Below are 14,316 nucleotides of genomic sequence, written 5' to 3' on the forward strand. Positions count from 1 at the left end.
CTGTACTAAGTATTTGTATGGAAAACAACAGATGAAGGAGTAAAACTTATTTTGCAGTGGTTAATAAATATATCACTGGAATTGAAGGGGACTTGTGGATATTGTCTAGTCCAATCTATCTACTCAGAGCAGGGTCAGCTGGAGCAGGTTACTAAGAGCTAAGTCAGATTTTCAGTGCCTCCTGGAATGGAGACTCTACAATCTTTCTGGACACCTTGTGGCACTGTTCAACCACCTTCACAGTATAAAGCATTTTCTTACAGTTTAAATGGAATTTCTTGTATTTCATTTTGTGCCCATTGCCTTCTGTCCTTTCAGTGGGCATCAGTGAGAAGAGCCTGGCTTCGCCTTCTTTACTCCCCCCACCAGGTATTTATGCACATTGGTAAGATCCCCCCTCAGCCCTTTTTTTTTCCTCCAGGCTGAACAGTCCCAGCTCTCAGCCTCTGCTTGTATGTCAGATGCTTCGAGCTCTTCATTTTGTCCTTTATATAACCCTTCATTGGCTTCGCCCTAGTATGCCCATATCTCTTACTGGGAAGCCCAGAACTGACTGTGCTCCAGTTGTCTCACCAGTGCTGAGTAGAGAGAAAGAACGGCCTCCTTCAACCTGCTGGCAGTGTTCCTCCTAATATAGCCTGAGGTGAACATGCGTATAGTTCAAAGAAGCATTGGAAGATTTCTTGGCTTGTATTATCAGATGTTGCTTTTCCTGTAAAGTGACAGTAGCAAAATAAATTGTTAAATGTGAGCTGTAAAGCTAAGCTATAAGTTGCTAAATCATTTAATAGATGAACAAAAACTAGTCACCATATCATAAATGAATATGTCAAGTAACATATCCATAAAGTAACTTCCTTAATTTTTAGTGGTTAACTGTCTTAAGATTCATATTTTATATGCAAAATATTCCTGTGACACTTGCATGTAAACCTTTTCTATCACATCTTCAGTGTCTGTGTTGTCAAGTTTCTTAAAAACTGCAGGTAATTATTTGCTGTATAATACCTAGTGATCATATTATTCTTAATATTTGGTGTATTTGGTGGGACAGGCTTTATTTGCACAAACTTAACACGTTCGAATCTTGCAAATTTAAATGGAGAAAATTTAAAATACTGTACTGTACCATATTCAAGTAGTAATAGTTTACAGACATAAGTGATTTTTCTGATTACCAAGATGTAAAACACTTTGCTACTTAAAATTCACTGGTCCTGTTTTAAATATGATGTGGTAGACTCTGCCTTGGTTCTTTTTAATTTTTACTCTTTTTCATTTTAATGACAAAACACAGCAAAATCTCATTAGCTTATAAAAGTCACCAGTGTTCTCAAGCCTTGCAGGCATGTATGTCAGAGAAGCAATCACTGTTTATTATAATAATAATTGTTATGATCGTGGTATTAAAGGAACATGATGGTAGTTGAGTGCATACTTCCTGTTGTGCTCTGTTCCCTGTCTGGTTGCAGAGTATATGGATTTCTTTTGAGGAAGGAGCTTACAGAGTCTGGTGTTCCAAACCTACTTTGACTAGTTCAGATTGACTGCTTTGTGGTTCATAGATTTAATATTTCAAATACCCCATTGTCCACAGCTACTCTTTTTTTAGTGTATCCACTTCCCACACCTTAAAAAAAAAAAAAAAAAAAAAAAAAGGCTGCTGATAGTAGGTAGGAAAGGACAGGTAAGGTATTGACTATCGTGTCTACATAGAGCTTTACTTTTAGCAGAGATGGTGATTGTTATTTTAGGGAAAGGCCTTAATCCACTCCTAAGATACTGCATAGCTGCTGTAGTAGACAGTTATTAGGAAGTGTTTGCTACTCAACAGCTTTTTGTGAAACAAATAGCAGTAATGAACGTAAACTTGTAGTTGTGAATGGATTTGTAGAACTGTGAAAGTAGTTATTATTAATTTTCTTGTGATTTAGGTTACAAATTTTTTTCTTCATTATCACATTCCCTTCTTTCTGCTTACACGAAGTATTTATATTCATGCTTACTTAGGTGGCTTGTGATTCTTGTCAAGCACTTGCTTTCTGTTTAAGTACTTCATGTCAGAGTGTCTGTTCTTCGTGGATGTCTTCGGGCAGCCTTGCTGAGAGGCTTCAGCTGTTTTCTAGAATGTGAGAAGCAGTCTTAATAAAAAAAAAAAAAGCCCACCCAAACTAAAATATATGTAGCTTAATGGAATACTTCAGCATTCTCTTGCCTTGGGCTTGAGCAAACAAGAAGATTATACTGTAGTTATTGATTCTGTCTGTGAAAATTCATCCCTATTTGTTCACCTTACAGACTTTTCAGAAGTACTATCAGTGCTTCAGGAATTTGAACAGTCAAGAGGTATTTTAGGTGTTTGAGTGGACGTGACTACTCCCATGTATTCAAGTCTAGCCTGCAGTTGAGCTTTTGGACCTGAATGCAGGCAAACCTTTGCTCCACACCTCTCGCTCAAGAATATGGAAAGGAAGAGAGGCATGCTAGGGAGTGCTTGAAGGGGGCAAGAATGGGAGACTTGGATTGGCAAAGTGGGAAGGTAAATGGAGTAAGGAAGTAGGCAGGATTAGTAGGTATAGGCTCGTTTTGGAATTGGATGTTTGGATCTGGAAAAAGTTGCTAGATCTGGATGGATGAAAAGTTGGAACTCTGGAGTTACGCAACTGGAGAAAACAATTGTGGAGGTGTGGAGAAAACTGGAAGAATAAATAATCTTATAAGTTTGGAGAGGGAATAGATGAGTTGGTCAGCTCAGGCAGATTTCTCCTGTGCTACTGTGTCAGAAATGACAGTTGAGGTACTGTATTGAGCCCGCACAAACTCTCCCTGCTTGGCCTAGTCATGTGAGCTAGAGATAAACAAATTATGTGCTTTAAATAATTTGCATTGGACAGAATTATCTGGGTCATATTGAGCTTTTCAGTTCTGACAGTAATTCTTCATGCTAGTGATCCAGGGAATCTGGCATTAGAAGAGGTTAGGAGCTAGGTCTGGGTAAGGCAAAGAAAGTTGTTTTTTCTCAGTGATGCCTTCCTAGAAATGGTTTGCAAACCATGTTATTGTGGGATAATGTTGCCAGCTGGAGGTGTGTCACTGTCTGCAGAGTTATGTTAAGAAAGTGGTTTCACTCTGCTAGTACTAGCTCTTAGAAGGAATGACAGGTTGTTGAAATACTTCCATTAGTGCAAACATCAGAAATGTTAGTGGATATGTATATAGGACCACTTAAATGATCAGAGGGATGGAGAACCTCTCCTATAAAAAGACAGGTTGAGAGAACTGGACTTGTTTAGCTTGGAGAAGAGAAGACTCTACAGGGACCTCATTGTAACCTTCCAGTACTTGAAAGTAGCATATTGGAGGGGGATCAGCAGGGGGAACATCTGTTTACGAGGGTGGATAGTGATAGGACAAGGGGAGAAGGTTTTAAACTGAGACAGGGGAGGTTTAGGTTAGATATTAGGAGGAAGTTTTTCACTCAGAGTGATGACACACTGGAACAGGTTGCCCAAGGAGGTTGTGGATGCCCCATCCTTGGAGGCTGGATGTGGCTCTGGGCAGCCTGGTCTGGTGGTTGGTGACTCTGCATGTAGCAGGGGGGTTGAAACTAGATGATCATTGTGGTCCTTTTCAACCCAGGGCATTCTATGATTCTGTGATAACAGTAAGTTAAATAATTTATTAAATGAGCAAGACTTTGTGCATTCAGTGAGGTGAAATTTCGGTGGGGGGTGCAATGCTATAAAAGAAATGTTAGGATAATCTTAGGGCTTTCTTTTTATAAGTAATGTTTATATGAATGGGTTATTGACTACATATTTCTTGAAAGTATTTTTGACTCAGTGCTTTACTCCCTATTTCTGAATACATAGAAGTTTATCTACTTAATCAAACTTTTTAAAAACAATTTTATTTCAAATATCTTTTTCTCGAGTAGATAAAAATTTGTATTTTGGTCGATTCAAATGAAGCCAGTTTGAAGTATTTCATCCATTTCACTAGCTTTAGAATCATATATATATGAAAAAGAATCCAAGTATTATTGCTATTTGATACATAAATTAAACCACAACTTCCTAAATCAGTAAGTCACTCTGAGGTCACTACTACACATTTTTTAAAAATTAAACAGTATCTTTATACTTACACTTTCTTTTCACTGTTGCTGCATGAAAGCTTTTCATGGAAGTGGTTAAACTGACTGCTACTGACTGTGCTGTGTTGTAAGCAAAGCGAAGAGTGGGGGGGGCAGCAGCCTTAACTCTTTCCCTTGATTTTGCTGGTAATGACTTGTACTGTTGTTCATTTTAACTATTGCTGTCAACCTGGATTTGTGTGCAGCAGAAGGCAAAACCTCCTGACTTTGAATTAATGTTTCTTATTCAGTCTGTAAAGTCAGTGTGTAAATGTACCTCTAGGTGACCAAGAAATGTGTAATATGAGGAGCATCATAAATTGAACTTCAGAATGAATAGTTTCTGTGCAGGCCAAAATGATTTTACTTACTTGCTGAAAGAAAATTTAAGAAGCTGTCAAAAAATATATTAATCCAGTATAAGTACAGTGAAGTTTTGATCAGTAAGTGCACTATATTTAAAATAAATTATTATCAAAAATTCAGGAGTAAATATAAGACTGTTTCTAGGGTTTTGCTTACTACAAGAGGATCAAATCAGTCTAAACTTATTTAATTGATGGGAGTGGCTCTAAATGATTTTTTTCAAGATGAAAAAGGTGACTTGCAGCATAGTTACCATGCTTACAAAAACACATAGGTGTTTAGAAACACCTTTCAGTAGATACGTAAAGATATACCAACAGTAACCTCAGTGTTCTGGAATAACTTTAATTGAAGTTGTATGGGAATCAGTCATTCTAAGCAGGCAGCTCTTTGTATAAATCTTTTTGTTTGGAAGTATGCAAGTAGTTTTAAAAGAAAAGGGAGAACTGTAATGTTCCAGTAGTTCAGGCACATGTTAACTGATGTATAGAAAACAGCTTGAAACAAAAGAAAAAGACCAGCTTTGAAAGTAGTTTTGAAGGCCTTGGCAGGATTGGGATTGGGAGATTGGGTGAATATGCTTATTGATAAGGGCACAGGTGGGCAGAAGTTATTTTTATTCTGTCCTTAACAGGTTAGGACGTTGTAAGAAGGCAAATTTCCTTGATGTCTTCTTTGGAGTGACTATTTTTAATCCTATCTAAATGATCATAAACGTATTGAATTATGTATAAATAAATCTCTTTTCTTATTTTGTGCAGAATCAGATTCAGTACCTCAAGCAAGTCCAGCAGCCTAGTGTTGCCCAACTGCGATCAACAATGGTGGACCCAGCCATCAACTTGTTTTTCCTAAAAATGAAAGGTGAACTGGAACAGACTAAAGACAAACTGGAACAAGCCCAAAATGAACTGAGTGCCTGGAAATTTACGCCTGATAGGTAAACAAAACAAATACTCCCCAGTCAAGACTTCCCTGACAGTCCCACTACGAGAATGCTATGGTGGGACAGCCAAGTACTCGTTTCCACACCAAGACTCAGACGTTTTGAGGCAAAAGCCACATTCTTATACTGTCCAGCTTGTAATGCTTAATGTAAAACTTACCAGATGAACCTTGTGTTTCAGCTTTTTTCTCCCCCTTTGCTTCAGAGGCCTGACGGCGTCGGACTATTCTGAAGAAATTGCCATCTCCGAAAAAAAAATATTTTCTAGAACACGTAGACATTTGCAAAATTGTTCTATTTGAAGAAAATAGAGGGAAAAACAGAAGTCTTAAGTCTGTGGCACACTGTGTCTACAGACAGTTGGAGGAAAGAACCTAGAGATTATAAATCATGAATTGAACATGCAAAATTCCCGTAAAATGTAGAAGTGGAATATGCTTCGCTCTTAACCTTGAGCCTAGTGACTTAGAGACACTAAGTCAGTTTTCCAATAAGACTGTGGACTTCCTGCTTGTTCACTGAACTGCTGGGTCAAAACTCGATGAGGTGAATTTTGCATTAAAGAGTTTACTTGCTAACCAGTTTTGAATAGCCACGAGAGTGCTATTTGATATCACGTCAGTGGTAGTGTACACATTTGACTGTTAAGCATTTGGGCTCTGTAACACCTGACGGAGCCTTAAGTCAATGTTGCTAAATAATGAACTGTTCTGGATGGTTGGTAATGCTGTGGACGCCTCAAAATTAGGACTGTACAAGAACGTACATTCAATCTAATTGCAAGTTTAAAGTTGTTGGAAGCAGTATATATTTGATCACAACTAGCATGTATAAGAAAAACTAGTTGTGATAAGTATTCCGCTGCATGTTTTCATGCAGAAGTGAGATTTTTTTTTTTATCTTCTATATTAACTGATCTCAAATGCTCTATGCGGAAGGCACACAATGACAGCTGTCTTCAGTGTTGGTGGGGTGTTCTTATTCCTTTGTACACCTGTTTTTTTTGTATTGCACTTCTATATGAAATGTGCCTTGAAATAGTTGTAATATATAGTTCAAGGAACACTATTGGTTATATTGTTGTACTGTGAAACTCCTGGGATGAACGAGAATCGAACAGGTTGTTGTTTCTGCATTGTCTCGTTCTCTGAATTTAAAAAAAAAAAAAAAAAAAAAAAAAATTAACAAAGCACAAGAAGTTAAATGCATGCATTTTCCTTGGTGGAATCAGTGAAGGAACCTTTGCTACTCTATCGATGCCTCTGTTCTGTTGTCCCAAGTTACTTGTAAGAGTAGCAACAGGGGACAGCTGGGAGTGCAGATCTGAGGTGTGTAAAGTGAAATGCAGATTTGATATAGCATTTGTATATTTATTTTTTATCTTGGCAAATTGAGCTCTAGTAAACTAAGTTTTTGATTTTTCGAATCAGTTGGGTGACACTTTATGACTATCTGATTCTAGTAAATGCAGTTTTAAGTTAAAAAGAGATTCAGCTGCGACAGAAGGTGATGTATTCTCTTTCAATGATTTTAACTAAGATAATGTTACATATTTTTAACTTAAAAGTATCACCTGTGCTTTAGATGGATTAATACGGGATTGAAGATTAGTGTACTTATGCAGATTTATTTTTTTGCATGAGTAATGATTTAACAGCAAAGAAAAACATCTAGAAAAACTTTAAGTGATTCATCTGGGATTATTTTGCTATAGCAGAGTCTGAGATTTTAATGATCTAGCATCAAAACAGAGGTAAGACTTGCATTAATAAACTGTTAATGTGTTGCCAAGGCATTTGTAAAGCTTACTATAATGTGTTGATAGAGACATGCCATGTAGATTGCTTGTTTTACGTGGAGTTCAGAAATGATTTAAATGCCATTAAGTACAGGTTGGTTGTTTTCCTCAAGTTCTCAGATTCTTAAGTGAGACACAAGTGACTATTACCAGTTTCCTTCAAGCAAAAGTATCAAATTTTTGTCACTTCTATAGCTATGTTGTGCTTTAATATGCATCATCTAATTTTAAGTAACAGTGGTGTAAATGTGCATACTTAAATACGCAGTAGTTGGAGTAGAGAAGATTTAGATTTATTTCCAGGTATAGAATTGAAGCTATTTTCGTAACCTCTCATAATTTTTTAAAAATATTTCTGAAAGGGCAAAAAAATGGTTAATCATGTAAAGCATTTATAGAATTTTTAATTCTTTGCCCTTTTTCCCTCTTTTGGTTTTAATTGCCCTTCCTTGTATGCAACCACTCTTATTTCACGGTATCTGACCTAGTATTTAAAAGAGCTGATGCTTCTATTCACATCACCAACTTTATGTGTTCTTGAAGTTACATGTTGATTGCAACACTAAGCAGTACTAGTTCTGGATCTTAACCAAAGAAGAGTGCACAGTGTAATCCTTACTAATGCCTAGACAGAGAAATAGAGGGGCATATAATTGAGGGAATAGCTTTGTTAAGCTGTTTTAATCATCGTTATACATACAATGTACATTTGAATTAAAAAATCAGTAATATCAATTGCAAGAAGCTTAATACTACAAACACTATCCTTCTGAAACTTAACCACTTAATTCTTCCAGGTTTTGTTGCATGTATGTTCAAGTGGATTTGTGAAAACAATGCCAAGTTTCGTTTTAAAGCTAGTAGGAATTACTTTTTATAGTTACTGAATTTGATATTCTTGCATGTGTTGTCTTCTGTGTAAATTGCAAGGGAAGGCTACTTGGTGCCACGGTAACTCAAAACATCTGGAAAAAACTTGATGGAAAGAAATAGCATTATAGGTAACTATGCAAATTTCTATACAGGTAATAAATATTTACATTTTGGCAGGAATTACATGAAGGAATTAATGAGATTTTTAATACTGTCCCAATGTCCAGCTACCTGGTACTTCTAATTCTGCAGGTGACATTGTTTTGTGGAGAGAAAAAACAGTAAATGACTTCAGCACTGTGAACTCCTTAAACTTGCAGTGAATGATGAATACAGTAACAAGGATTTGCAAATGTCTAAAAATCAATACACATCTGCCTAAAAGCTTTTGGGGGTACATCACATTGGTCATCTCCAAAGCAGTCCTGCTTCTTTGTACAGAATGAACATCTCTAAGAAAACTTGCATCTTGTGTTACATGGATTGTATTAGCTCAACACAATTTAAACTTCAAGGACCCGACATTGGACATCACATCAAGAAAGAAAACAGGTTGCTGCCTTTAGCAGAGTTGCAGGCTTCCAGGACTTTATGCAGCCAGATTTCTTCTGGAGCAGCCCATCTGAAAGATTTGGGAGAGTCAGTTGGAAAATGTTCAGTGAGGCAGAGTTCTCAGAATTTAAAATTGTTTTAAGGCTTGAATGTTTAAAAGGTAGTCGATAAGAAAATCACTATTTTAAATTCTTTTTGTTGGTTGTATTGGTTACAGGAAAGAAAGAACTATGGCTGTGAATCACAGTAGTGGAAGTTTCCTATTCTTTTTTTTTTTTTTTTTAATCCTCAAAATTTCTTTCTTTATCACTTAAAACTTAAATGACCTTCTTGCTCTTGGAAAGTAATGCAAATCCTGCCCTTGAATTCACAACAAACCCGTTCATGGCTTATATATATATATTTTTTTTTAATATTTTTTTGCTACAGAGGTTATGCTTCTGTAGAAAGAGATATTCATTGTGTTGCTGAGTCTTGTGGAAGAACTGACTGTGGTCACTATTCTGACTTTGGCAGACAGTTTTAAAGGACTTGAACTCTTCTATGGAGTCAGCCATATTGCCTATATATTAATTTGCATACTACTTCCTATAATGCTTTACAGTTCTATTCGTGAAGATTAAAGATGTGATGTTACCTATTTAGCAGAGAAAATCTTGACAGTTTGGAATACCTTTTTCTGCTCACTTCTCGAAGAAACTGGATATTCTAAAACATTTATGATCTGAACCTCTCATTCTAAATGAGTGCTATGGCTTCCTTAATTTCCTGCCGACTTTTAACTGCATTTTACTTTCTCGTCATCGTGTAAGATGTGCTTAGCAAAAGCTGACTATAGGAAGCATGAAACACTGTACACTGCTGTCAGATACACAAATTGAGTTGAAAAGTAGACATGCAACTCTTTTAAACATGCAGAGGGGAATGTCTTAACCTCTCACAGAAAGAACGGATGTTGCTATAAACATAATGCTCATTTTTTAATATTCCCAACTTTATTCTTAGTTTTACTAGTACGATAAAGGAGGACTTTTGTTAATAGTTCAGTTTACACATTTTTTTTAATGCAGTACTTAATCTTTAAAATTGCAAGGCACATCTTTAATCACTTAACTCAGTTGAGAATTAGCACATGCAAGATTGTGCAGACTGATAATCCAGATTTTGGTATTGAAAAAGAACAATACTTGTTCATATTTACAGTAATAAAACTTGCCTTCTGCTTTATGGGACACGGACAGAAGATCAACTGACGCTGGAACAGCACGTGGTAATATAGGGAGATTTTCTGCCATGACAATTATGTTGAGACATAATGTTCCGTGAATTGTGACATGCAGAAATTGTATCTCCTTTTTGTCTGTAATTGTGATTGAGGAAGATTACAGAAGGTTTTGTATTCAATTTGTGATAGATTGGTTCTTTCCTTTGCAGCCAAACAGGCAAAAAGTTAATGGCGAAGTGTCGAATGCTTATCCAGGAGAATCAAGAGCTTGGAAGGCAGCTGTCCCAAGGACGTATTGCACAGCTTGAGGCAGAGTTGGCTTTACAGAAGAAATATAGTGAGGAACTTAAAAGCAGTCAGGATGGTAAGGGATTTTCTTAAGAAAATGGAAGTTGCCTTGCACTTCTGCTAGCTTAATTTTCTGATGATATGGATACTGTAAAATCTTTGCCAGAATTAAAGGGCTACATCAAGTAAAACATGAGTGTTGTAAGTCTCTATTGGTAGTCTTAATTGGGAGAAAAAAAAAAGCCACCAAAAACTAGAATAGAGGCTAAACTTTAGAGTACTTGTGGGATTTGCAGCTCCTGGTAATGCGAGATTTGAACACGAAATACTAGACTTTGTAGGTCTTGCTATTTAACATGGGATATTAAGGTAAGCACGCACTGAAAACAGAAAGCTTCTTGTTAAATGACTCATTTTGTAATTACTTGAAGGGGAAAAAAATGTGTAAGAAGAACAAAAATGCAGTTTTGGTTAAGTAATTCAGATTAATTAAAATGTTCTGTTATTGTATTTGTGGTCCAAATTTTACAGCATTGTGAACCTAAATTGGAATTAGCTGTAATCTCTGGCCTCTTGTATATTTTAAATGATGGGGAAATGCAAATTTTGAAAATCTTCCACAGAGAGTTCAGCACAGATTCTGTGTTCTTTGAGATGTTTGATGAAAGTACTTGAAGTTTGGTAGATTACACAATAGATGATCTGATTATTACACTAAATCTTGAGACAAGCTAATGAATTAAACCCAGGCATTTTTGTTTCACACCTGGCATCTGTAAGATAGCATAGGCATGATTTGGCATGTCTGATATATCCTGTGTTCTTTAAAGATTTCTGCTCTTGAGTGTAGTATATTAAAGTAAGCTGCAGAACTGCGATGTTCTTAGGCCCTTAGCTTCTACCTCATATGACGATGATAATCCTGACGTTTTCCTAGTGTTTTTTTCATTGCAGTGGGCATTTAATTTTGATTTTTACAGCTATAAGCAGTTTGCATGTTATTTGCTCAGTCATGTGAATGTGCAGTTGAATTCAGGCTGCAATTTTTATCTTTCACGTCAAGTTCTTTTTGGTCCAAAATGCAGTCCCAGTTGTAAAGGATTTTTTTTCTTTGTACATAAGTACTTTGTGGAATTAACAACTTTTGTTGGTAATAAATTCAACAAAAGTTTATCCTTTTTCTTTGTCATGCTACATGGAATTAAATGTATTAAAAGCAGTCAGAGCTGACATTTCCTTGAAATGTGACTAAAATTTTTTTTGTCACTGAATAGGTTTTTGTGAGTATTCAGAACTGTCAAATGCAGATAAGCTTTATGGTCACTTTTACAGTATTTCAGCAATGCTCTGCACTTCAGTAAAAGGAGATATGTTAGAATCTACTTGCAAAATAGTAATTATTGGAATTGAGCTGCTTTCCATATATCTTCTTGTCCAGAAATGAATTTCTTCTCATATATCCAAAGTCATAAATATAACAAGTATAGTTGGCAGTTTAACATTTCCTTCGGAGTATCAAAATGGTGTGCATATCTAATGATTGAAAGAGTTGAATAACTTCAGCATAAAATACTGCTACAAGATGTAAATTTTCTTGTCTGACATTTGAGCTATATGTGGGTTATTAAGTATTTGCAACACATGTGTTTTCTTTATTTAGAATTGAATGACTTCATCATCCAGCTTGATGAGGAGGTAGAGGGTATGCAGAGTACCATTCTAGTGCTTCAGCAGCAGTTGAAGGAGACTCGCCAGCAGTTGGCGCAGTACCAGCAGCAGCAGTCCCAGGTCTCCAACCCAGGTACCAGCAGGACTCCATCTTCTGAGCCTACAGACCAGGGAGAGGCTGTGGGTAAAGACTGCAGCCGTCTGGCTAACGGACCAAGCAATGGTAGCTCCTCCCATCAGCGGACGTCTGGGCCTGGATTTTATAGGGAGGGTAGCAGCACAGAAGATGACTTCCCGGCTTCTCCAGGGAATGGTAATAAGCTGTCCAACCACTCTGAAGATAGAACTGGTAGAGGAGGTGGTAGCTACATAAACCAACTCAGTACTGGGTATGAAAGTGTAGACTCTCCCACTGGCAGTGAAAACTCTCTCACTCACCATTCAAATGACACAGACTCCAATCATGATCCTCAAGAGGAGAAAACAGTAAGCATGAAAGGTAACAGAACTGCGGGTTCTCGGCATGTCCAGAATGGCTTGGACTCCAATGTAAATGTGCAGAGTTCAGTTTTGTAACATTTTTCTGCAGCATTTTTATACAGTGTCATTTAAATTGGGAGAGGATACTGTTCAGAAGCCGTTATTAAATTAGTGCATACTTGTCACAATTTTTGCCTTTTTGTGGATTTCTTTTTGCTTCAATACCTCTGCCACTTTGGGAATTTTAACAGTTAATTACGTTGAATGTTGCTAAAAGGACATTTGTGTAGCTCAAGTTATTTTTATATGAGTTAATGTGAAGTTGAAATGGAAATTATTTCCATAAAGTATAACATAAATGATGTCTGTACAAATCTGTGTATATCTAGAACCTGTGCTGTGTAAGGGCATTCTTACTCATACTGTTATACTTAACACCACCTTTGAGATTTGTCATAATAGCTGTGGGTTTATGACTGCCAAGTTTGCCCAGTACAGTAGTTTTATCACTAAAAGATGGACTTGCTGAAGGAGTCCTTTAGTAGTTTCAGTGTTAATTACAGTTTTTCCCACCATACATCTGTGCATTTTCTCCTTAGGTGACCGAATGTTTATGAATTGTGTGCATAGTTACTCAGTTTTTAAGAACTGTTGTATCCTGTTTATGCATATTGCTCTGTGACTCCAATATTATCTTACCTGTACTGACCAAACCTAAATAAAAACTTTTAATAATGTAATTTCCTCATTGTTCTCCATTGGCTTACACGGCTTACTTGTATGGGCTGTAATACTTCTTAAATTGAATTTGTTTCTGTGCCAATCCTGTCTAATACAGCTTATGCCAAGTACCTGTGCTTATAACTATCATGTTGATTTCAGGCCAGCCTTTTAGTATTTGTTCTACAGAGATTTTTTTCCTTACTGATAGATTAAAAAAAAAAAAAAAAAAAAAAAAAAAAAAACCACTAATAAAAGCAAGCTTCATAATTAGAACCTGGCTCTTATTAAAACTTAGGAAGTATCCTGGAGGTAAATGTACAAACTAAATTATGACACTTCTAAGAGGTTGAATTACTTCTTAAGATACAATTTTTGATTAGTCTACATGAGGGGAAGCTTAGTGAACTGACTTTGCAGGTGTTGCAAGTGGGAGGGGGGGAGAAACACACTTATACTGAACAAAATAGCAAGTTAGGAATTTCTCGGAACCTGAATTTCTGGTGATTTTTGTCTACTAGTTTGTGGTGGTAGCAATATGCAAAGTGATGAAAAGGGTACTGACTTCAGTAAGTACTGTTCAAAGGGAAAAAATGAAAGCATTTAACTATTTTCAGATAGACTTAAGTTGGTTTCAGCATTTTCCTAACAGAATCCTGCAATAACCAGACAGCTAGTGGAATTCTCTCACATGCAAATTCACTTTGGGAACGCTGAAACTGTTGTTTGAAAGCAGTATTTCTCTAAAGTTAGGAGATATTTGGATGTAACTGCAGTTTAGTTAATAAAATCATAGATTATAGAAGGGTTTCCATGGTACTAAATGAGAACTAGCACCTGCAGTATTATTGTCCACAAAAAAATATAATTAGTTGGAACTGTTAGTAGCCTTTATGTATGTTGGAAACATACTAGTCTATGTACTACTGCTACTTTAATTTCATAGAGCTTAGACATTTAAAACAACTTGGCAGTCACTGGAGGCATTAATTCCATTGGCAATAATCTCATGGCTTTTTTGGAACATTACTTCAGCCCTTATTACCTGAAAAATAGCAGTTAATGGACAGTTGAGCATATAGAAATTAAAAAAAAAAAAAGTACTGGCACCTAAAGTAATTTCTGGTTTACAAAAATCCATGGTAACCTAAATATGTATTTGCTGGTGCTTTACATTTGGCTTTAACATTGCCTGATTTTAATGTTAATACTGTATTAAGATACTTTGCGGCTATTAAAAGTTTAAAAGGATAGTAGTAATAAAA

The 14,316-nt window shown here is 36.3% G+C and overlaps 1 protein-coding gene across 3 annotated transcripts in view; it reads left to right on the forward strand.

The window, feature by feature from the left end:
* The window catches only part of WTAP (WT1 associated protein), a 24,311-nt gene extending 11,240 nt beyond the window's left edge, over positions 1-13,071 (forward strand). For 2 of the 3 annotated variants that reach the window (XM_010707126.4, XM_085216952.1), the window contains exons 6-9: positions 319-369; positions 5,263-5,441; positions 10,105-10,259; positions 11,844-13,071. In XM_010707126.4, the coding sequence (XP_010705428.1) occupies positions 319-369; positions 5,263-5,441; positions 10,105-10,259; positions 11,844-12,427 (969 nt within the window). In that variant the 3' untranslated portion in view covers positions 12,428-13,071. The remainder of the gene's footprint in view (positions 1-318; positions 370-5,262; positions 5,442-10,104; positions 10,260-11,843) is intronic. The other variant, XM_085216953.1, reaches the window with a different exon arrangement.
* Positions 13,072-14,316: the final 1,245 nt, after the last annotated feature.

The sequence above is a fragment of the Meleagris gallopavo genome, chromosome 2 (genome assembly GCF_905368555.1).
Source record: "Meleagris gallopavo chromosome 2, MGAL_WU_HG_1.1, whole genome shotgun sequence".
NCBI lineage: Eukaryota > Metazoa > Chordata > Aves > Galliformes > Phasianidae > Meleagris > Meleagris gallopavo.